The sequence below is a fragment of the Crinia signifera genome, chromosome 2 (genome assembly GCF_055691185.1).
Source record: "Crinia signifera chromosome 2, ASM5569118v1, whole genome shotgun sequence".
Classification (NCBI taxonomy): domain Eukaryota; kingdom Metazoa; phylum Chordata; class Amphibia; order Anura; family Myobatrachidae; genus Crinia; species Crinia signifera.
Window position 1 is genome coordinate 300,226,962 of NC_139218.1, and position 26,526 is coordinate 300,253,487.

At 40.5% G+C, this 26,526-nt stretch overlaps 1 protein-coding gene across 4 annotated transcripts in view; it reads left to right on the forward strand.

Annotated features, from left to right (window-relative positions):
* Nucleotides 1–26,526, forward strand: part of PCDH9 (protocadherin 9) — a 1,856,774-nt gene that overhangs the window by 1,268,561 nt on the left and 561,687 nt on the right. For all 4 annotated transcript variants that reach the window (XM_083168883.1, XM_083168884.1, XM_083168885.1 and 1 more), the window contains exon 4: nucleotides 342–401. In XM_083168883.1, the coding sequence (XP_083025009.1) occupies nucleotides 342–401 (60 nt within the window). The remainder of the gene's footprint in view (nucleotides 1–341; nucleotides 402–26,526) is intronic.

Genomic DNA, 26,526 nt, shown 5'->3' on the forward strand with positions numbered 1-26,526 from the left:
GACTTAAAAAGATAAGAATTCAGTTGTGGGAGGCCACAGTTGTGATCAATGTTTCAGTGTATTCAACTTTCGTCAGGATCCTGATGAAAGTTGAATATATATATATATATAGTGCCTCTGATATTCATTTATATTATTGAACACCGCAGAGTGTTCTAAGGCAGGCACCAGGGCCAGTTGTCAACAGGAGGATTTGTGTGCCATTCTCCCCACTGCTATATATATATATATATATATATATATATATATATATATATATATATATATATATATACACTTATAAAGATAAATTATATTTTTGACATTTATTTTACTAATCTATTTATTTATTTATTTCCTAGGGCCAGGACTTGCCATTACATGAGATTTTGAATGCATCATGTGACAACAGTGGAATGCAGGTATGTAAAAGAATAAGATAATTGTATATTTCTATAACATGAAATATTTAGCTTACATTCTGCTTTGTAGTATATAAGATATAACAAAGTTGTCTTTATGTTGCAGTTTATTCAAAAGGTGGACTTTATCAAAACATAGGAATGAAATTTGGGTACTCTTTACCTAGCACGGCGCCCATCGCGACCATCGCGACCATCGCGACCATCGCATGCACTAAAAAACGGGTGCGATGCGATGCCCGCGATGGCCGCGATTTCCCATAGGGACCAATGTTAAAAATCAGATTGGTCGCGATTTTAGTGTTAAAAGTCAGATTGGTCGCGATTTTTACATAGGAATCAATGTTAAATGGGCCACAGAGCCCTAATAGTCCCCCTGAAGTGTGAAATGGCCCCCACAATTTTTAACGCCACCCCACGATCAACGTGAACCCGAAGCGTGGCGAGCGCAGCGAGCCCGCGTGGGGCGGCGGTACGCGTCCTCCGACCTTTTCATACCCCCACTATCCACGTCGGCGTGGAGTTGAGAATAGAATAGTGTGGCGAGCGCAGCGAGCCACCGAGCCCGAAGCGTGGCGAGCGCAGCGAGCCCCGCGAGGGGACGCGGATACCTTCACAGGTAAACGCGTCCCCTCGCGGGCTTCACAGGTGTCCGCGTCGCCACGGACACCTGTGAAGCCCGTGAGGGGACGCGTATAACTGTGAAGGTATCCGCGTCCCCTCGCGGGGCTCGCTGCGCTCGCCACGCTTCGGGCTCGGTGGCTCGCTGCGCTCGCCACACTATTCTATTCTCAACTCCACGCCGACGTGGATAGTGGGGGTATGAAAAGGTCGGAGGACGCCACGCTTCGGGTTCACGTTGATCGTGGGGTGGCGTTAAAAATTGTGGGGGCCATTTCACACTTCAGGGGGACTATTAGGGCTCTGTGGCCCATTTAACATTGTTTCCTATGTAAAAATCGCGGGCATTGAGCCAATTAACGCTAAAATCGCGACCAATCTGACTTTTAACATTGATCCCTATGGGAAAATCGCGATTTTTTACCCCCGACGCCCGCAATTGTAATCGCGGGCGCCGTGCTAGGTAAAGAGTACCAAAATTTGTTTGTTATATCTGATCAAGTTTGTGAGTGCACCATGACCTGCAGATTGCTATTGGAGGGCAACCAACATAATTTCAATACTAAACGAGAGAGAGTGGGGAGAATGTTCTGAGTACATATACTGTGTATATACTGTATATATATATATATATATATATATATATATATATATATATATATATATATATATATAGTCCAAGGAGTATCCACACCTAGTCCAGGTTGTGGAATGTCAGGCACTCGCCTGACATTCCACAACCTGGACTAGGTGTGGATACTCCTTGGACTATAATTGGATGCAGGTTTACCACTTGCACCCTTTGTCTGGCACCCCGTGTTGCTTTGGACTAAGTGTGAGTGCGGTCTATACACAGCACTATATATATATAATATATATATATATATATATATATATATATATATATACATACATATATATACACACATACTGCACACATATATATATATATATATATATATATATATATATATATATATATATATAATTCCGTAAGGATGGCGGCACTCCAGTATTAATAAAAACAATGATCTCAGCATCTATGCATCAACATTTTAGCACCCTTATTGTGCTTTTGTCAAGAACAGCAATACAAAAACGTATTAAGGCGCAGAAACATTGACACATAGATGCTGATTTCTTTGTCATTATTAAGTGCGTAGTGCTGCCATCCTTCAAATATTCTATGTAATGGTTTTTGCATTAGCCACCTATATATATATATATATATATATATATATATATATATATATATATATATATATCTACAACAGAAAGAATGGGTGCTCCATAGTGCAATTATCATCGGTTAAAAATAAGTTTTTATTCGTCAGAGTCCATGTGACGAAACGTGTATAGGCGTGGCCTAGCGATGTTCAGACTGTGGAGCCCAGGCGAGAGTGACCGCTCTGGCAGTGGTAACGCGGTGTTGAGCACTGTCCTTTATGCTATATTGTTTGCGGTGTGTGTAGACAGCCACTTGTGGTACGTCACCTAGACCACTCTGGTGGAATGTTCTTACAAATAAAACTTATTTTTAACCGATGATAATTGCATTATGGAGCGCCCGTTCTTTCTGTTGTAGATCTATGCTTGCCTGTGGGATTCAGGACACCTGTTTGGTTCAGCACGGAGCAGCCGGTTTTTATGAACTGAGTGCATACAAATAACGTGGAAAATATCATTCCTTGATTATCACCTGTTCCCCTCTAAAAATTGAAAGTGAATCAAAGCGGGGACTGGCTAAAGCTCTCATTGTCAAAGACTTTTGTTTCTATATATATATATATATATATATATATATATATATATATATATATATATATATATATACATATATATATATATATATATATATCTGTATATGTCCCTGCTGATTAAGTCCATTAGATGGAACATATTGGAGTTTCCAGATTGCACCTTTAATTCTAAAAATAATCTATATAGCTTATTTTTTTACATTTATGCCACTTCAGGATTTGGTGCTATTTTCAATTGATTTTTAATTTTACTGCTTGATACTACAATGCTATTGTTATATAATCACTTCTTATTGTTTTATTTCCTGTGGTATTTATTTTATTTATTTATTGTTTTAACTCCTACAATATGCTAGTTTATACTGTAGTTTGATATGTTTTTTTTGAATATACAATTCTTACTTAATCTTATACATATACATCTATATATCGACACTGCATAACATATATATATATATATATATATATATATATATATATATATATATATATATATATGAATCAGGGACGTGCAGGCAGGGGAGGCAGTGCTTCCCCTGTCATTTTGCTTTAAAATAATACAAAGAATATACCTATGACACATGTTCTGTGTCATAAGTATTTTCTTTATATTATTTTACTAGTTTGAATTAATAAACCTAGTTTGGGAGGCACGATAAGCGTGCCTCCCACACAGAACTACAAGGGGAAGAAGCGGGGGGCAGGGCTTAGTGCGGGTCTTAACAGTGGGCTAAAAAAGCCCATTAAAAATAACACCAAAAGCGGCACTTCAAGACGTGCCTAATTGACAGGGGCTGCTGTGATTGGACAGCTGATCCAGCTGCTGTCCAATCACAGCAGCCCCTGTCATGTAAGCTTCTGACCATGCCGCGTTTGCTCCCCCCTCCCCTGTGACCTGTGCCTGGTGAGTCCCCTGCCCGGTGAGTAAATATGGAAATATGGGGATGGAGGTGGAGGCGGCGGATGTTTGCTGTGGACAGGTGCAGGTGTTACACTGTCGCTTGTCTGTGGTGGATTGTACTCTGAGGAAGGGGCGCTGACCCCGAAAATGTACATTTGGTGATATCCACGCTGAAGTAAAAGCTTTGATTGGATTAAACGTCTGGAGTGCCTTTTCTATTGGATAAGGTTGTATGGATTACTTAAAGTGCACCCAGCTTTGTTGATTTGTGACGACGGAGTGCCGGCATATCGTGAACTGTGTATATATATATATATATATATATATATATATATATATATATATATATATATATATATGTGTGCTTGCCGAGAAAGCTGATTCAGAATCCATAAGCAAAGGAATAACAAAAACTATCCGTTCAATATACAGTCAGGTTGTTATCTGTATTGGCAATTATTTACGTAGACAGTAAAAGCTCTTTTTTGTCACTGCAATATTGTACATTTAGAATTTAGAGTGACATATAAAGACAATAACCCATAATATTATAGCTTTTCTGCTTCACATCTGTAGGTTAAACAGTACATAAATATTTAGTTGTTTTCTTATTTAGTAGAGTTAAGGTAACTAGCTTTTGGAAATGTGGCTTCACTGATTATAGCATAATTCACGTCCTGCTACATTATATAAGTAAATAGCCTGTTACAGCTCTATTTTAATACCGTACAATATTAGTTAAATTATGTAAGGTTCATAAAATGTCTATCTTTTCTGTAAAGCAGCAGGTAATAGAAAAATCGGTTTTCTCACCTGCGGTTTTTGATCTTCATCCCAAAAGTTATTCACAATAGTTCATTATTTCATAAAAACTATTCTCAAATCTCTAGGGCCTTAGAATATCTACTTATTTGAATATCTGTGTCAGTTATGACAGGTTTAATATTAAAGTTTACCAACTTGATCAGCAGTCTTTTTCCTTTTATGTTGAAATGGATATGAAGTTGTCTGGTGAAAATGAATGCTCTTAAGAAAAGAGGGAAGTGCCAGGAACAACATTGAAAAGTGTTTGGCACTTTCAAATAGAGACGTTATTTGGAGACGAGCAATGGAACATGCTTAAAGTCAAAGAAACTTGATGAAATAGCTATCTTTTATGTGATGCAAATAATAGATTTAAAAATTTCGGTTTGACCTTTAAAATTTTATGTTAGAGTATATGCTTAAACTGCTCTTGAAAAATAGATGTTGCTGAAGCTAGGGGGAATGGATTACTTACTCACAATTCAGATTATTACAATGATGATGTCATTAAACTGTAAAACATTGAATCATTCCTCTATGTGAAATCCAGGCAGTACATTTTACACTGTATCTGTCTATTTTGTATGACTGCGAGGATGACCTGTTACTATACTCTAGATCTGGGGTAGCCAACCCTAGTCCTCGAGAGCTACCAACAGTGCATGTTTTGCAGGTCTCCTCACAGAATCACAAGTGAGCTAATTAGCTCCATCTGTGTATCTTTTAAAATGTGTCAGTGATTAATGAGTGCAGCTGTGCAGCAGCTAGGATGTCTGGAAAATGTGAACTGTTGGTAGCTCTCGAGGGCTAGGGTTGGCTACCACTGCTCTAGATACTAAGGGGGTATTTAATCTCCCGTCGCTAATCCTGATAGGGAAAACAGTGGCGGGGCCCTTTTTAGATGCTGTCTTCCCCGACAGCATTGAACAGGGATCTCGGCAGAACGTGCCCGACTTTACAAGTAGTCGGGCACGTTATGCAGAGAACGGCCGGGAATTGTGGAGCTCCTGGCCGCAGCTCAATGATTTCCATCCGCTTCTGGCGGCCATGCCCCCTTCTCAGCGCTCGGCAGTCGGGACATTAAATCCCGCCTGCCAAATCAGTGTCGAGCCGGCAGAGAATGGGACAAGGTCACAGCTGTATGGCCAGCCTGAAAGCCATGACCCTGCCTTGAATACCCCCCTAAGTTTGTACAGTATATAGTGGTTTACAAATTAAGTGAATATTCTGCATATCATTTTTTTGTATTTTCCCAGCTACAACTCATGACTCGTTTCTGCAATTGGTGCTAAACAATTTACCAAGTCAGCTAAATGCTCCATCAAAAACTGTTCCATAAGTATGTGTGATTTTATTTAAACAAGTCGTTATAAATGATATAACTAATCTATAGCTAAACATATAATATTACTAGAAAACTTGCATTGCGAACAGACATTTTCTAAATATTCTGTAATATAAAACATATCTATATATTAATAGCAGAAAAACATCTTTTATAAGTGATTATATCTATGATGCCATTGTCTGAGCAGAGTACTTCATTGTAATCAGTTGATTAGTTTCAGAGTTATGTAGCAAATGTCCACCTGCCTTTTACACCATTGCGACAGTAAGTGAATGCTGGGTATTCCAGAAACTGTGCGTAAACATAGCCATATGTAAACTTAAAGGCAAAAGGCATCTTCAACCTGGAGAAGCACTCTTCCCCACCTGTCCTTGATGATTTAACTTGGGATCCTAGCATTTTCAGACTGCACATTTAATAATAGAATAGAATAGAATCAACTTTATTTGCCATGTATGCTTGCGCACACTAGGAATATTTTGTGGATTACAGTGCAGCCTCAAGCGGGGGGAAAAGGGTGTGGTGGAGTTATTACATACTGTGCATTAAGACATTACATGCAGGGAACACATACTCACTGTGCTTTACAGCGCCTAGGCAACCATCATTGGTACCACTGGTCACTGCAACAGCCAGGTAGGTAACAATACAAATAGACTGTACAGTTTTCACAAATGGAACCTGCCGAGCTGCACAATGTCTAGGCAGCCATCGGCGGTGCCACTGGTCCCCACAACAGCCAGGTAGGTAACAATTAAGCAGAGACAGTACAGTTAGCAGAGACAGTACAGTTAGGTTGCTATGCAGTGTATAAGACAGGGGGGACACGGGGGTACATGTGGCTGAGTTGCACTGTTCCTAGGCAACCATATGCAACGCTATCTTAATCATGCTGCTCACGGGCAGCAGCAGAAGGGCTCAACAGACCATCTCAGGGCCCTGGCTGTAGCGCGCGCAAGGAGAGGGGGAGACAGTGAGGGCCAGTGAGGCCGAGGGCAGGAGGTTCTTTGGGCCCTCACTGGGCTGGGGACCACCGATGGTGCAGGAGCTATACCTTCTCCTCCGAGGCCTCCTCCTTGTACCAAGATTGAGTGGGGGGGCAAGATCCCTTGGATCTCAGCCGGGGCCCTCCTCTGCACACCAAACAGGGCATGCTGGGTGTCCTTCACACCACCGTCTTTTACCTTTAGTAAGGTTAGGGGAGCAGCCTGATGCAAAGGGCTGTAGAGTAGGGGAGCAGCCTGATGCAAGCAGGGCATGCTGGGTGACCTTTACATGCGGCGTCCCTGCTGCACCCGACCCGGTTGTCCTCCTGGCCAATGGAGGGCGCCACCGCATCCTTCAGCTAGGGGCAACGGCCTTCCGCACTGCTGCCTGTCTCCAGGTTGGGGGGGGGCTGCCGCACCAGGGGCCGTATGCCTCCCTCTCCTCCATTTGCCGTTGTCACCTCCAGGCCGGGGGAGCTGCCGTGCTGGGGGAGCTGCCGCACTGGGGAAGCTGCCAAGCCATGGAGGGGGCCGTCTGTATCCCTCCGCCGTCCTCGCCTTCGTCCTCTTCCCTCCTCCGGCCACCCTCTCCGGCCGTGTGATGGAAGCGCCCCTTCACTCTGCCATAGATTGGAGCTCCGGGGATGGTATCCTTGAGCTCTGGGCCGGGGATGGGAGTTCTGGGGATGTGATCCGGGAGCTCCACATGCGTGCGACAATCGCCGGCCCTACCGGATTAATAAGACACAATTAAGGCAAGTCTTATAAATTTATACAGTATGTCAGATGTATTGTTGTTTTTTGGGACCCCCTGAATTATACCGTTTTCAGACCGCAAATGCCGTGTCGCACCTGGGATTAGGACATGGGTTCCATCCCCAGAGCAACACAGCATATGCGATCTGAAAGCTCCGACACCGACCTGGCTTATTGTCGTGTTGGTGATGTCACATGGGGCGGAGTGTCCCCGGGGCTTAGGAGGAGGTAGCACTAGGAGCTGACAGTGCTGCCTCCTCCATACTGTGAACGGGTCCCGGGGCTCTCAACCCAAGCATCCATTCACACTGCACTTGACACGGGTCAGAACTCCCATGTTGCTTGACCTAAAGTGGCCCTTTCACACCGCACCTCGACCCGTGTTGGGGCTGCAAGGACACAGCAATAACCCAGGTCTAGAGTGCATTCTGAAAGCGGTATTATTGTGGCTGGGCTTCTTAAGGGCATCAAATATAACACTTTTTTTTCACTGTATAACACTCTTATTGTTTGTTTTTACAGCAAATGTTCCAACTTTCACACAATTACCTCTATAATACTCCAAAGACACATGAAGTAGCTGCTCTATCTAGTACACTTAAATACACCACTAGTGTGATGCCTTGGGGAGGTTTGACTGGGATAGTTTTGGGGATGTCCCACACCCTGAAATTAAACTCTTAGGGACTTATCCAATGAGGTTATCTGGATGTGATGGGTAAGCCCATAATTGTTGCCAAGATTATTGAAGATAAACTCTTCAAAATCTATTGCAATATCTATTTAAAAAATGATTACATTCCTACTTAGCATTTTTTTAATAGTGCACCTTCATTTCTTCTCTTTTTTACTCTTTGGCCTTTATTCAGATCTGATCGCAATACTGATTTGTTTGGAAAATGGGCAAAACCATGTGCAATGCAGGTGGGGCAGATGTAACAGTGTAGAGTTAGATTTGTCTGAGTAATTTTGTTTCTGTGCAGTGTAAATACTGGCTGCATTATTTTTACACTGCAATTTAAATTTCAGTTTGAACACACCCCACCCAAATAGAACTCTCTGTACATGTTACATCTCCCCACCTGCAGTGCACACGGTTTTGCCCATTTTCCCAAAAATTTGTACTGCAATCAGATCTGAATAAGGGCCTTTGTGTGAGATCTGGAAATGGTGACAGACCTGCTGGGTGGTCTGGAAACTGATAGCATTTTGATGCCACTCACTAAGCAGGCATACAGTATGTAGACTCCTGAGGGGTTTAAAAAGTAAAATATTTTGCCCAGCAAACTTGTGCCTGGTTGCAACCAATGGGTCTGCTGCTCTTTACAAAGTACAGAAAAAGAAACAGTATGAACATAACAAGACAAAAGTGACTTTCAGTACACAACAAAGCAGAATATGGACATACTTTATAAACATTGCTTCATCACCATTCATAATACCAGAAAAAAAAATGTGACAGAATCCAAGGGTTAAGTGCCATTGTAGGCAAAGGCAGAAGATGATGCTATCAGTGAGGGAAGGGAAACCATGTGGGAAGTGGGTCCTGCTTGTGAGAGTCTATGAAGCAGTATAAATAGTGGAGAAGTCTGCTAGTAGAAAAATGCACATGGCAGCCAAAGCTGATTGGTTGTTATGGTCAACTTATAAGCTTCTTTCACTGTTTTACTGTTTTATGAATAGACCCCATATTACCTTATATTTGAGAATAGTTAAGTTACCCAAAGTGTATTACTAATTATTAATATATTATGAATGACAATGATAGGGTTTCATTTATTGGTGCCAAATCTGAGGTGGATTATAAAAATGATCTGCTTATAAAGACTTTAATCAATGTAGTAGAAAGGGGTATGTGTTATGGTGTGTACACACGGTAGATGTGCCTTAAGATCCTATCACGATCCGATCAGATAGGATCGTGGATAGGATCTTAAGGCACATCCGATTTGCATCCTATCTTGACTATATAGTGCAGATCTGCACTATATAGACAAGGCAGCCAAGACTTTCTGGCTTCCGATACGTGAACGTGCATCGGGATCGGATCGGGATCTCAAGGGTTAAAACCCTTGTGATCTGCATCCGATTCCGATCCGATGCCGATCCGATGTTGACTATATCATCAACATCAGAAAGGAAATCGGACCATGTGTACACAGCATAACAGCTGTATAAGGTTTCCAGCATCTACACCTCCAATAATTGTGTTAACTAAGCAGATGGTTGTTCATAAAGGTCATATTGTACCCTTCCTCTTTATAGGGGCTGATAGGTAAATTTACTATAGCTTTTAAAAATTAAAAGAGGTGATGTTTCCCATAGCAACCAATCAGATTCTACAATTTATAGAATGCAATATAGAAATGCTAGACAGAATCTGATTGGTTTCTATGGGCTATGGGTTGCAATAGGTAACATCACCTCTCTTCATTTTTACAATCTTTAGTAAATGTACCCCTAAAAGTATGAATTGCAACAAGTAAAAATTATGTTTCTACTTCAATGCATTTTATTATACAGTATTGTATGTTGGTAAATTGCTGTCGTAAAACCTCTTTATTTCCAGTAAATATTCCACATGTCCTTGTAGTAAAAATAGCCTTACAGATACACTAATGCATTAGATTTAAATGGAATAACATCATTGGAAGAGAATAAGAAGTCTGTGAGGAATCAGGGTTAAGTGTTCTGGTGTGGGAATGGTATACTGCACGTTGTACAATGGGTGAGTGAGAGGGCTCATCGGAGTAATGAGTACAGTAAAGTATGTATTAAGTAGATAATAAAGAGTCATGTTTAAAATCTGTCATTTGTATTCAAACATAATATAAAATATGTTTTACCTTTGCATGGAAGCTGGATTTCAGGTGTCTAGCGTCTAAATATTTGGTAAAGTACTGATTTAGGACTTGTCACATACCTAAATGTGGACATTAAAGGGAGAGAACTAATTGCTGATACCTCTTGCTTTGGACCATTCAACTCATTATATTAAAATGTATTTCCAAGGGTTTTTTGTTTAAACTAATAATAATAATAATAATAATAATAATATTTATATAGCGCTCTTTCTCCAATAGGACTCAAGGCCCTTAACAGATAGAATGAATGTAATACAGTACAGAAACAATGAAGTACAGAAATGCTTTTCATAAACAATACACGTAAGGGGCTGAAGGAAATGCTTGAGTAAATAGGAAAGTCTTGAGTCTGTTTTTGAAGCATTCTAGAGTGGGGGCCTCTCGAACTGTGCGGGGAAGTGAGTTCCATAAAGTGGGATCTGAATGGCTAAAAGCTCGACCCCCAGATGAATTACAGGAGATCCTAGGTACTACTAAAAGTCTTTCATCTACAGACCACAGTAGTCGAGTGGGATAGTATGGAATCAGAAGCTGCTTCAGGTACCTTGGGCCTTGGTCATGTAGGGCTTTGAAACTCAGTAGATTGATCTTGAAAATGATTCACCATTTTATTGGCAGCCATTGAAGGGAGTAGAGAATGGGATTAATGTGGCTAGAATGGGGCTGGTTAGTTAACAGCCTGGCAGCTGTGTTTTGTACCAGATGTAATCGGTGCAGTTCTTTTGCTGGTAGACCAAAGTAAAGGACATTGCAGTAATCCAAAGAGATGATACAAATGCATGTATGACTTTTGGAAGATCTTCAGATGGGATTAAGTGTTTTATTCTGGCTATGTTCCTCAGATGAAAGAATGAGGATTTGATTGTGGCTGATATCTAATGTTTAAGTGCCAATCCACCATCTAGTACACGATTCTGCACATGATCAGAGTTTTGTAATTCTGTACCCCCAAGTGTCAGTCCAGTTGGGTGGCTGTGCTGCACTCTTGTCCTTTGATGTTGAAGTCTAATCATAAGGACCTCTGTTTTATCAGGGTTCAGTCTCAGCCAACTGGCACTTATCCATTCCTGGAGCTCAGCTAGACAGCCATTTAGGGCTGCTATTGGGTTTTCAGTGCCCGGAGCAAAGGACAAGTACAGCTGTGTGTCATCTGCATAGCAGTGGTAGACAAGGCCATGGCGCCTAATTATTCACCCAGTGGCAGCATGTACACTGCAAAAAGCATAAGGGTCAATATAGAACGTTGTGGGACACCGCATGGTAGTGGCACGGATGAAGATGACACTCTCTGTGACCTTCCAGTGAGAAGTGATTTGAACCAGCTTAGTACTGTGCCATCCAGTCCACAGAAATATTTCAGGTGCTCAATCAGAAGCCCATTGTCCACAGTATCAAATGCTACAGAGAGATCCAGAAGGATTAATATTGAACAGTCACCTCTGTCTCTTGCCATCAGAAGATCGCTCTGATGACTTGCCCTACATGCCCAAAGATACTGGGCTGCCCTGGAGAGTTTGACTGCACTGCCAACTCCTCCACAGTGACAGGAGCCAAGCAGTACACAAAATTGTCACAGCACTTTGCTCTCTGTCATTGGCAGAGTTGGCATTATAGTGTCAGCCGCTGAAAAGATGACACCCGGGTGTGTTCCACAACCCCCACATTCACCTAGTGATGCCTCGTTTGAAGGAAATACTACATGGAAAGGACAACATGATATTTGGTTATTTCTAGCTATAGTAGGTCTGCAGAAGAAAGTGTGATGGCTTTATTTAAATATATTTGCCATTATATCCCATGTTTGCCACCTTCCTTCTTGTTAATGGAGTTTTAATGAAGAGGGTGAATCTGCTGTAGTGAACTACCGCTGATGCAGGGGGTGCAACATCGATAGCAACCTCATGATATCTGGGGACCAAAACTGTACCTGTTATGGTTTTAGATGCAGAACTGAAAGCCCCAAGAGGAGTTATCTGCAGAAGCTTCAGTTTGCAGATTTATTTAAAAGAGCAGGGTAGAGATTTGGAAAGATGGACTCCACATTTTACTATGGACTCTGGTGATTTCCTTCCCCTAGGTGACTAATACTAATTTTCTAAATACGTACTACTAGGTTTTAAAAGAATGCAGGAGCTTGCACTAGTTTAGTCAATACTAATTGCTATGACTGGGATGAGTGACAGAACATTTATATCAGGCATTCCCAACCAGTGTTCCCTCTAAGCTGTGCGCGTGTGCGCGCGCACACAACTCGCCGAGCCCGCGCACAGACATTACAACTGAGCGCACAAAGGTTAAAATCTTGTTTTAGTGTGCCACGAGTTTAATAAGGTTGAAAATCACTGCTATAGTCTATATGTGTGGTGTGTGAAGTCTGTAAACATTCAAATTGCTTTATTAACTCAACAGGCCTGTATACGTTATGTGACGCACAAAAATGTGCATTTCCTTCCAAAGTTGCACAGCCAATATCTTTTTCTGCACAAAGCCTTCGTAAAATTAGAGGGAACATTGTTCCCAACCTCAGTCCTTAAGGCATACTGTATTTGCAGTCCAAGTTTTTGTGATATCCGTGCTTGAGCATACTGTAGGTAACTTTGGGGTAGATTTATTAAGCTCGGTGAAGTGATAAAGTGTCTGGTTTTTATCACCGGCCAATCAGCTCCTACCTGTCATTTTTCAAACCAAGCCTGTAACTGCACAGTTAGGAGCTGATTGGCCGGTGATAAAAACCAGACACTTTATCACTTCACCGAGCTTAATAAATCTGCCCCTTAATTAGTACCTTAGTTAGGTACTTGTGTAATATCTGGGCGTCCGATTTTTTGATTGTATGCCTTAACTTAAGGCGTACAATCAGATGCGATGGACCCGATTTTTTGGGGAAAATCGGGTCGATCGCATCGCATGCGACCAAAACGCATGCGATGCGATCTACCCGATTTTTACATTGGATCCAATGTTAAATGGTCCCTAAGACCCGATTTTACTTTGGGAACAATGTTAAATGCCCCCCAGACCCCATTTTTGGGGGGCATTTAACATTGGACCAAATGTAAAATCAGGTCTCAGGGACCATTTAACATTGGATCCAATGTAAAAATCGGGTTGATCGCATCGCATGCGCCCAGATATTACACAAGTACCCTTAGTTATTCCAAAACCTGGATATCACTATAACATGCACTGCTCATGTGCCCTGTGGATCGATGTTGAGAATGCCTGATTTACATGTATTTAAATGGGTAAACTAACCTAATAAAAAAACAACGCTTTAGGCATTTTCTTATCTAAATAAAAGCATGTGAATTGACATAGACTGTGTATAATGGATTCACTTAAATTCACTGTGAAAGAGAATGCGTATAACATGTACCACCATGAAAGATGGATTTATCTTCACATATAGTATATGCAGGGCAGGTGTGTATATAAGGATCTGGATGAAGACATCAAGTCTAATTTTGTCATAGTTTGCTTAAAAGCCCTCATTTGATGATTGGCAATGTAAGATAATAATAATAATAATAATAATAATAATAATAATAATAATAATAATAATAATAATACAAAAGGTTATTATGTAGGGCAGCTTACACAGGCAGTCTGTGTACGTATTACCCATTGGGTAGCATAGACAGTGTAATGGTTAGCATTACTGCCTCACAGCGCTGAGGTCATAGATTCGATTCAAATGTCTGTGTGTGCATGTACATTTTGTAGGGAATATAGATTGTAAGCTCCACTGGGGAAGTGACTGAGGTGAATGTTCAAATATTCTCTGTCAAGCGCTGCGGAATATGTATGCACTATATGTACAATAAAAAAATAAAGAAAACCATCTTTGTTATGTGAATAAGGAATCTTATTATACGTATGCAGTTTTTTTTTCATTCTTAAGCAAATCATAGAACGGTTCTTAATGCAAAATATAAAGCTTCCCTTATAATGTATGTACGAGGAATGACATTACCATAAGGCATTTCCTTTCCACCAGATATGGTGGAAAGCTATACTAGACAATATGACAGAGCATGTAGAAAATCAATAAAAGAAAATGAATTAAAGTCCCATCATTGAAGCATGCTGGGCCTTTAATACATTTTTCTTGTTTGCACCTGATAGTGTCTCTGTGCTATAACAGCTTATATTATTTATGTGTGTTCTGATGGCAAATATGTCTGCCTTTTTCTCTTACAATTTTAAGACAATCCTAAGGAGAAAAAAATATTGTAGGACTGCAATTACAGTCTTGCATGTCTTCCATTCCCACATGTCAGACAATGATTAAATTGCACAGCTGTCATTACATAGGAGCTTCTGCCAGGTGACATGCATGCGAGGGCATAGTGTAGAGTGCTTTGTTTTATTTTTACTCCTTCTGATCAGAGACAATGACATATGTATTTTTGCTATCTTGCAGTATCTTTAGAAAATCCCAGGTTAAAGGACAACCTATTTAGAAACGGATAAATAGATTTTCCAGTATATTGTAAGTTTTAAAAGATGATGCAGGGAAGCATATTCAGAATACCATGTTCGGGAGATAACACAATAAAAGATTGTTCCAGCATTTGCATGATTATGCTTCTCCAAGATGTCTTTATAAATGAAATTGTGTACATAAGCATGTGATCATTTAGCCATAAGGGCAAATTTACAAAGATGGGAGTTCTATTGAAGATAGGATGTTGACTATAGCAACCAATCAGATTCTACTTTAAATTATTTAGAACCTTTTAGTAGATAATAGATACAATCTGATTGGTTATTATGGGCAACATCCCATCTTCAAAAGAACTCCCTTTTTAGTAAATTTACCCCAATGGGTGTGATGCAGAGTACTGTAGGATGAATTTCAGTGCAATTTCTTTTTCCACATTCTTGAAGGTTCAAGCATCTTGTATTGCGTCCATTCCCTACCTATATGTTTATTTTGCTGCTAGTAAACTTCACCAAAATCCAACTCTACTTGGCCCACAGTTCTTACTGCAAGCCCCCACAGATCTTTGCCTATGACCCCTTTCACACGCTTTGGCTCCTGCCGGGCGGCGAAACCCTGCACGGCCAAAAGTGGCCATCCCCAGCATTGTAAACTTCTCAATGCGGCACGGCTTCTTGGCCATGCAGGGTTTTGCCGCCCGGCAGGAGCCGGAGCATGTGAAAGGGGCCTTAGTGAGAATGCTCCATTAGGGCTGTTTCATATGCTCATATGCTGAAGCTGGGTGGCGAAACGCCGCATGCACAAAAGCCACCCGGTTGCAACCGGATGTCATGACTGGAAATGAGGGTTTTTGCGCTGTGGCTATACTGGCCATTGTAAACTTCTGTGCATGGCACAGCTTCTTGGCTGTGTGGGGTTTCGCTGCCCGGCGTCAGCCGGAGCGTGTGAAATAGCCCTTACAGTCCAGTTTGAGCACAACTCTGTATTATTATTATTTATATGACATCACAAAACACTTTTTTATTCACGAAGACTTATTTTCATCGATAAATTGATGGGAATCAACCTAAACCATTGTTGCTTTTTAGAGGCTAAAACACACATTTACTAACATTTATAAATTAAGCAAAACTCATCTGTCAGTAAATGTGTGTTTTAGCCCCTGAAACATAAGAATTAAAATTATTTCCATTAAATAAAAAATGTTAAGTACTATACCTCTAAGTTTGTGAGGATGTACAGCATGAACACAAGCAAGATATGCTCTGCTAAAAGGTTACTTTGACCTCTGCATGAGCTCCAAATCATTCTTACTTAGGTGCATATACAATTAGCCGCAATACTGTTGCGGCAGCAAAACACACCCTTTTCATCACCTTTATTCATTTACTAACACATGAAAACAACTGAAAATACATAGGTGTTGCAAGAAACCATGAATCTATTTACTTCTGCATACCTGAAAAAAGGGCACTTATCACAGATTTGGACTCAGGCAATCGAACCACATCCCCTGATAAGTGCCAGTGATCGGGGCTAATAGAATAACCAAAGCATAAAAATTAGCAGCAGTAATTAACCACCGCTCTTTGAATACCTCTCTTATTCTTCATCCAGACCTGCCACTTTTACACAATATAGAATTGTGTGCTTTCAACTATAGGGATCTTATGAGTGTGATTATAAAGTATGGCTTTAAATGATCCCATGCTTTGACTACTGACCTGAGATCAGCAGATACAGATGGGGCAGGCCTCTTCCTGGCTGGCGAATCACCAGAACGTCCCTGCTGGCGATCCGCTGTCGGCGGGGCGACGGGAACCCTGTCCGTCTCTGCCTCAGGGATATATAGAAAAGTCCTCAGAGTGCCATCTTTCCTTCTCGACTATATATATATATATATATATATATATATATATATATATATATATATATATATATATATATATGATTGTTAGTTAAAGTAAACATTAACAAGATCAATATGTTTTGGTTGTTGCTACAATTCAGTGTATTATATGGATTTTTGAAGACTTATGATCCTAAATACTTTAATTTCTGACATGGTTTAGTGCTTTTTTTGTAACGATTGCTCTTGTATAAATTGATTCATGTCTATTTTCATTAAATATCCTACTTCTGAAGGAGATTCTTGGTATAAAGACAACTACTGGCTTCATAAGCATATTTCATTGTTTCCAGTTAAATAAATGCTCTGGGCTCCCAAAGGAAGTAAATACCCTAATTGTCAGCACTATAACTAAGATGCTTTAGGGAATGGAGCTTCACAGAAATTTCTTCCATATAGAAATATTAATATTGATTGAGTGTATTATTTTCTAGACAGATACTGTACAGATTTTTGTAAAAATATATTGTTGTAAAAACTGTCCAGACACAGCTGTCAGGGAACACAGCAGTCAACTTTGTATTACTGGATATTTACAAATAGTGCTGCTATTGCAAAACAGACCATTTTCATTAAAAATATATCTGCAGAATTTCTCACAAGGATGTGTGTGTGTGTGCCATATATGTTATGAATCCAATAGACAAAGAATCAAACAAAATTTGCAAAGGGGCAATCAAAGTAGCTAAAAGGGATTATGAAAAGCAAATAGCCACTGAAAGCAAAACTAACCCCAAGAAGTTTTTCAAATACATAAATAGTAAACATATAATTAAGGACAACATAGGCCCACTAACTGAGGATAAGGGAAAAGCAGAACTGTTAAATGAGTTCTTCTCATCAGTGTTTACTAAGGAAGAGCAGACTGTGGAACGCACACATACCACAAATGGGACGAACAAGACAGACCTCAATATTGATTTCTCTACCGAGGAAATAATATTGAGGCTCAGCAAACTCAAAACAAATAAATCACCTGGGCCAGATGGGATTCATCTTAGGGTACTAATGGAATTAAGGGGTAGATTTATGAACGGACGATCAGGGTAATATGCGCTATCCCCTGTGCCTTATGGCAGGGGATAGCGCTTCCCCTGATCTATGATACCCGCTGAGCGGGTGTCTTACATGTGGTGGTGTGGGGCAGGAGGCATAGCGCAGATACAATATTTTGTTTTGCACGCCTGCCTCCTGCCTGATTTATGAACGGTCAGCATCGCGGACCGTTCCGCCGCCTGCAGCTATCAACTTCAACAGCTGCAGGCGGCGATACCCTATGCCTACAGCAGGGACAGTGCTGTCCCTGCTGCTGGTTCTGAGCTGCCTGGGGATCTTGCGAGAGTAGCGAGATCCCACACATGCCCAGTCAGCCGGCGGGGGGGAAGGGGGGAGGAGACGGCGCATCAGTATCAACTGATGCTCTGCCTCCAGGAGGGGACATCGCCAGAGGGGAGAGTTAAGTCTTCCCCGCTTCGGCCAGCAAGATGTTGATCTATCTTGTCGGTGTCCCCTCCTGCTTCGCCTCGCTAATGAGGCAAAGCAGGAACTGTTATAGCGGCACGTTTAGTAATAAATCTACCCTAAGGGAGGAATTAGCTTCCCTTCTACATTATATCTTTGATCATTCACTATCATGAGGAAAGGTACCAAAAGACTGGAGAATAGCATAGGTAGTGCCATTATTCAAAAAAGGAAAAAAGGAGGATCCCGCTAATTACAGACCTATTAGTTTAACATCAATAGTGGGTAAACTATTTGAAGGATTTTTAAGAAATGGTATCCAGCAATATTTAGACCTTCACAGTTTACTCAGTAATAACCAGCATGGGTTCGTGAAAAATCGTTCATGCCAAACTAATCTACTTGGTTTCTATGAAGAGGTTAGCAAAAACCTTGATAATGGAAATGCTGTAGATGTGATTTTCCTAGATTTTGCTAAAGCCTTTGACACCGTACCACACAAGAGGTTAATAAATAAAATGGAGGACCTGGGATTAGGGGCAAATTTCTGTAGATGGGTAGGGAATTGGCTGTGTAATAGAGAACAAAGAGTGGTCGTGAACAGTGCCATTTCAAATATGATACCAGTACTATGTGGAGTGCCAAAAGGTTCGGTTCTAGGGCCCATTTTATTTATCGTTTGTACTAACGATATTGGGATGGGGTTACTCAGTAAAGTATCCATCTTTGCGGATGATACAAAACTAAGCAGAGTTATTAAATCATCAGAAGATGTCACCACGCTTCAAAATGATCTTGAAAATCTAGATGAGTGGGCAAAAAAGTGGAAGATGAGGTTCAATGTGGACAAATGCAAGGTCATACATCTTGGGAGACATAAAGAGTGTGCTAGTTATAACCTAAGCGGGGATGAATTGGGTAATTCAGTATTCAAACAGGATCTAGGAGTTCAAATAAACAACAAACTAGGGTGTAGTGCTCAATGTAATATAGCAACAAAAAAGGGCAACAAAACTCTAGCATGTATTAAAAGGGGCATGGAAACTAGGGATTCAAAAGTAATTATGCCACTGCACAAATCATTGGTTAGACCGCATCTCGAATACGGAGTACAATTCTGGGCCCCACACTATAAAATGGACATCATAGAATTAGAAAAAAATCCAAAAAAAAGCAACAAAGCTTATTAGGGGAATGGATAATTTAAGCTACGAGGAAAGATTAAGCAAGCTGGGACTATTTACACTAGAGAAGAGATGTTTAAGGGGGGACATGCTCAATATGTATAAATACATTAGGGGTCAATCTAGGACGTGAGGGCACGAGTTTAGATTAGAAGAAAAAAGATTTTGTTCATCTAGAAGAAAAAAATTCTGTACAGTCTATAAACTTTGGAACTCTTTTACTGAAGAAGTGGTGTTGGCAGACACTATAAATATGTTTAAAATAAGGTTGGATAAACATTTATTGGTTAAAAACATCCATGGGTACGAATAAGTAACATAATCTGTCTTTAAAATATCAGAACATACTGTACAACAAGGCATAAACTATTATAAACATAGGTTGAACTAGATGGATGCAATTCTTTATTCAGCCTCAACTACTTTGTAACTACAGTATGTAAAATAGAAAAACTATAAACCAATGTTGTCTCCACATATAGGTAGATAAATAGTTAGATACAAAGAATTATAGATTTTGAGATCAGTGACATCGCTGAAGTAAGTGTCATGCACTGCACTATACTATTCTTGCTTGTAAAAGGGGGCGTTGCCTTGTACCTACAGAGCCACACACCCTGATGCATGACATTTTGGAGGCATTACTATGTGTCATGCCACCCATTATCTCCACACTGGGATCTAGTACGCTGGGAACTGACGGGACACCTCCAGGATATCCTGGCACTTGGGGACAATGTACCTCTGTTCCCAAGGCACCCTAACGTTTACGGTTTTAAGAATATCTAAGTGTGTGTGCAAATGGTGTAATCAGAGTAATAACTGCCAGAGGCAATGGAGTAACCTTCCTCCGGGCTCCAAGCCCTAAAGGGGTACCTGCATATTAAGCTCTGTGGCATGCCCGGTGCTGCTGCAGAGTTAATTGGCTTTGTCCCAAGAGTCCTGCCAAAACCTGGTAGAGGAGAATGGATGGCACCTGTCTTGTACTGCTCAGCCTGAGCTGTAGCAATGGTGCAAGACCGCTGAATCTTGTGAGTCTGCCCAAGACCCAGCAGTCACTGTCACACCTTTTTTAAGAGGAATAGGCAATAAATTCCAACTTCCCCTCCTTGCCACTATGATAAACTTACACCTCTGGGTGTAATCAAACTGGGGAAGCTCACTCCTACTGCAAATAAAAAAGGCTGCAGAACTTGGTCAACTTTTATTTCTGGTGGATTTTAATTATCTGATTGGAGTAATGAGACTTGTGGTACAGTAAGGGGCTACAGGTTTCCGATTATACTAACATACTACTACAGTACATGTCCAAAATAGTGGAGGAACTAACTAGATGCAGAGCTGTACTGGACCTAGTAATAACAAATAATACAGAGGAAAGTTTAAAAACTAAAGTAAGGGAGCACCTGGGGAATAGTGATCATTACATGGTCTCATTTTAAGTTCGCTTTGAAATTAACAATATAAGGGATCAACTAGGACTTTAAATCTTAGAAAAATAAAGTTTACTAGGCTTAATCATTCTCTAGAGGGCATAGATTACGATTCATTTGCTTTGTTGCCCATAGCAACATCACATCTTCAATAGAACTTCCATTTTTGTAAATAAAGCATCTAAAAATAAAAATGGTCATAAAGCGTTTCAGGAGTACAGAAGTGAAATAAAACGTGTTTAGCTTTGAATCTTCTACATCTGCAGTACAAGATTACTGTAGGAGAAAGCAGTACACACCAGTGAACTTGCACCTATTTCTTTTATAGTGGTGTCCTCCAATTAATAAGAAAATGATTGATGGACAAGTGGACTGACTGTTTGATAGATTAATAAGATTTGTAAAACTGTGATTCCATGGTATAGTAAATGTTAAATTGACAAATTGGTTTCTGTGACCTTATCACAACATAATGTGGTTGTCCTTTTATCCATTGGAAAGGCAATTTGCAAAGTTTTATTGGCAAGCTGTTCAACTGCACTGATATTTCCTTTAGCTACTGTACATTATTGTCAGCTTTAACCACTGCTGGGTTTTACATTTTTATTTTTATATCCTTGTATTTTGCCTTTGAGTATATATTTATTTGCTTTATTAATTTTATAGGATCACATACTAATATAAATATACAGTTTATGATAAGTTAGGTCTATGGCTATGTCAACTGGAGGCATGTCAATGAGAGAGCCGCATGTCCATGAGAGAGGGTATAGGCCCTTATTTTAACATTAATTGACATGCTCCTCTGCATGTTGAGCGACTGCACATGCGCTTATACATTTATGTGCATGTGCAGCCACTTGGTGCGAGCGGGCACAGTGAACTGCATGTTCATCATCCAGTTTACAACTAGCAGTGCGGGCAGAGGGCAGGGTTGAGGGGCTGCGCCCATGAGAACACCCAGCGTTTCATGGACATCCCCATGAGAATGCTGGGTGTTTCTATGTAAATGCACCCATGATGGGTGTGCAAGTGGTTGGGCAGTTGACGTTAGTGGATGTCAGCTGCCCGTCCTCTTCCCGCACAGGGCACTTGCATATGTAAGACACCAGAGAGGTATCTTACATAGAAACTATAGGTATCTTACATAATCGAGTGCTGAAGAAATCATTTCCTCCATGCGTGCATGCTGCAAACGGATGTTTATGCACAAAAGCCATTTGCATACGTGCAGGGAAATGCGCCGTGTGAGGGGGTGGATGGTAATGCGGGCGGCGTTTGTTTTAATCATCCAGAATAACCTCCATAGTTACACCCTTGTGGATGTTACCACACTTTTGATTAAAAAAAGACCAATTAACTGCTGCATAAAGTGAAAACACCTGTGCCTTATGTGTGCAGCAGGACAACACCTCTCCGCCAAGCTGCATATTAGGAAAGCCCACATAGAAGTGCACAGCAGGTTTGTTGATTTTTCTAATATGACCTCTGTTAACTCAGCCCTTTTGCAAGATTTCACTATGGGGGAGATATAGGGAAGATAACTCCTTAGGAATGATAAATAGTTGTCCAGTCAATCCGCTTCAGTCATTTTTAAAACACATGTCAGTTAGGAGCTGACTGGCTGCAGCACCATTTAAGTGATAGCAGAATATCACTCATTGCTAAATCTGTCCTTATAATAGGGAAGCCTACACGATGAAAACACCTATTCTAATATGCAAAAGGCCACCTCCAAACACCATTGAGAGTGAGTGTAGGGTAATATGTTGATAATGCTAATAATTAAGACTCTCCTCTAGTCTCCAAACTTTCAAGCGTTCCCTGAAAACTCACCTCAAGCCTATCATATTCAGGAACACCCACATAACCTCCAGTAGCATCCATATCTAATTGCATCCCATCAGGACTGTTTTATAATCTGGTGGGACTGCCATGCTATGGAAATATATCCTTATGTATCCCTCCTATTATCCCAATAGACTGTAAGCTTGCGAGCAGGGCCCTCCTTCCTCTATGTCGGTTTGTTTCTACCCAGTTTGTTTAATCACTGTTGTTTTCAGTTGTAAAGCAATATGCTGCACTATATACGAAACAGTAAATAATAATAATAATAATAATAATAATAATGCTGATCTGCGGTGTCTGGATGCAACTCACAGACAGGTCGGATTCAGGAACAAACTAATACAAACAGAGATACTCTATTCAACCCAATAAACTTTGGGAATGACTTTTTTTCTGATGTTTTCCCAAATGGGCCTTATTCTGATCGGTGCGGCCGGATCCGAATATGCGGCCAGGACCGTGCGTGCGAAACCCCGCCTTCCATACGGATCGCCAACTCCGTCCGTACGCGGTAAGAAGCTGGCCGAACGGACCGCACGTGTATTTTTCATGGAATACGCCTCCTCCATCTCAGGGAACCTCCCCCATCATTCGATGGTTGCAGACCATCGAATGCAGGACCGAGCGGTCCACCAGCTCCCGCAACCTCAGACCACACGGACATTTTTCCGTGCAAAAGCAGGGATCTGGGTGGGCATCTGACATCCGGCGATGTCATATGTCCGCCCCCTACACGTGCGTCACGACTGCATTACCATACGTACGCCCAGCGTTTGCATGGGAACGCCCATGAAACGCGGGGCGTATGCATATGGTAATGAGCCCAAATAGCCCTTCACACCCCTCTCCACCCCTTGTTCGGAGTGTTCACATTTCATGCGGGATTTGGCCGTACGCCCCGCTCGCACATGCGCACGAACGCACGCGGATATTACCACACCAACCAGAATAAGGGCCAATGTGTTTTATTGGCTATCCTGTATGGATCACCCAATAAAAAGCATGCGTCCTCACGAAAACACTTGGGTTCAGTGGCCTGTGTGTTTTTGGCTGTCACAGCCTCCTTTTCTCTGGAGAATGGGGCTGCTTTCAGGAATTTTGCTTCGGCAAAACAATATCCCAGATAACCTGCAGTACAGATGATATCCAGGGTTAATTAGATAGCTCGGGGGAAATATTTTACATGATCAGCGATCGTGGGTCATAGGATATTCCTGTAGTGTTTAACTGGTAAGAGCCTGAGAGAGCTGCTGTAATTAGTTAGTACAGTAACTGCATTTAGCCACAATAAACTACATTTCAATACAGTTTGCAGCTAGTTTCTCTGTCACAAATTGCCTTTTTCCTATCATTTAACACTTTATTATCCAAAAACTCACTGGCAGGACTGTTTTCCTAGTGGACTCAGGGAAATGCTTTTTCACATTTTGAAAGAGGACTGATTTCCCTGTATAGTGTTATTTTCCTTTTTCACAAGTGTGCAATTGAATAGGGTGAACCTCAAGTTGACCATACTAATGTTTGGAGGATGTCTGTGAAAATGTCTCTAAATTGCCACACTTTAGTAACTAATAGAATCCCTCTATCTATTTAGAGGTGATAACTTGGAAAGACCATTTCAATAATAATAAAAATAGCTGAAAATGTTCATGATGAAATCTGGCAGATAACCCAAATCTCAATATTGGTTTCATGAATCCTTAAATGAATAACACAGAAAAGTAATAATCTGACTTTGATGCGTTAAAACAAAGGTTGCATTTTTAACACATTTAGCAAATACAGTTGTAAATCATTTTTTATCATCAGTTTATCCCTTATCTGTTCAGTTTTTTATCATCAGTTTATCCCTTATCCTTATCAGTTTATCCCATATATCTGGACAGAAATATAACATAATAACAAAAACAAAAATTATACAGCCCTCAAATTATTACCGTATATACTCAAGTCGACCCGAATGTAAGCCGATGCACCTAATTTTATAACAAAAAACTGGGAAAACTTATTGACTCAAGTGGGACCCTCACTCTAGTATAAGCCGAGGGGGGCTTTTTAAGCATAAAAAATGTTCTGAAAAAGTAGGCTTATACTCGAGTATATATGGTAACTAACATTATTCAATGTAAGAAGGGTATAATAATAAAATACAGTATATGCTTAACATGTTAAATGTTGTTTTGATTGTCAATAAAATAATTACTGTTAATCTTTTATTTGAAGTTTATACATTCATTCAGAACAATAATTTGACCCATGTAGGCCATGTACTACATTATTTCATACATCAGATTTGTATGAGAAACACAACGTTCTTATTACAGTAATTAGTCAATCAACATCACATTTTTCCCTAGTGGAGAACATATGTTTTTGAATGAATTTGTTGCCCCCGCAAGAAATAAAATTTTCAGTGCCAGAGCAATTATAAGCATCCGTTCTAAAGCTTTGTCCTATGTTATCGACTTTGGCAGATTGCTTTGGTATAAATAGAAGGTTAAACATACAGTTGGTGATCGAAGTCAGAGTATTACTAATGTTGTTGGCTTTTTCTTCTTTGCCTTTGAACAAAATTGAATGAGAAAGTCAAGATGGATTATGGTGCATCAAACACGTATGCACACACGCACACACATTCAGTCTGGATACTACCATGTTACTGATAAAATAAGACAACAAACTGTTTATATACAGTATGATTGTACTGCTGTATGCCAAATTCATGGCCATAATTAGGGCTGTGGGAGAGGTGTCATTGCCAAATGCTCGGTGTTCAGGGCAATGGTGAAGGCACCACTGCTTCGACATGGCACTTGCAGCTGGTTTGCAGATTGCCTACAATGTCATCTTGCAGTCAGTAGTGCAGCTGCAGAAGTGCCCTGATCATATGAGGGATGCTCTGGGTGCGCACCCTGCAGGACTTCATGATGTCACATGTTAAGGTGCGAGGACAACTCAGAGTTGTCATAGTTTTAGCACTTCCTAATAGCAAAACTGTGGCAAGGCATGATGGGATGTGTAGTGACAACGGGGATATATGTTCAAGTACTTTATAACCCTGACATATAAAGGCAAACCCTGAAATAAGTGCACACCAACATAAACTTATAAAAATGATTGACAATGCTTTACTTGAAAGATAGCTTGATTACAGTATTTGCAAATGCAGACTAACACAAGAAACGTAAAATTGATTAGCTGATACTTAAACAATAATTCTAAATCAAATCAAAATGGAAACCTTCCCAGGACAGTGACCAGCCATGATAACCCTTTCATACATTTCCTTCAGCCCCCCTTCTACGTGCTTGCCTCTTCTTCCTCAACTGCCTGCTACCTTATTCTCTCTCTCCAATATTTATACTTTATACTCAAATTAATTAATTTATTGTTCATATGTTTCAAATTTTCATTGCACAGCTCTGCCTTCAATCATAATGTCATATAGCTGTCATCACACAACTTCTTGTTGCTGGGGAAAGATTCAGTGGCCTTGTGGTCTACGCATACATTGCCCTGTTTTCTAATATTGTCAACAAAATGTTAAGACTAGCTGGCATTTCTTGAACACTGAAATTTCAACAAAAGACAATTCTCTAACATCAATTCACTTTCTACAATAACATTTCAATCTCAATGCCATTTTGGAATTATCTCTGCAAGTCATACTTAAAACAAGATGGCTGCTACAAATGACACCTGTAGATTATGGTAATGAAGGCAGCACAGGAGAGAGAGGTGCAATCTGGACTCGGTGCTGGATGAGGGCAATGCCGGCCAGTGCAGTGCAGTGCAGTGCCGCCAGA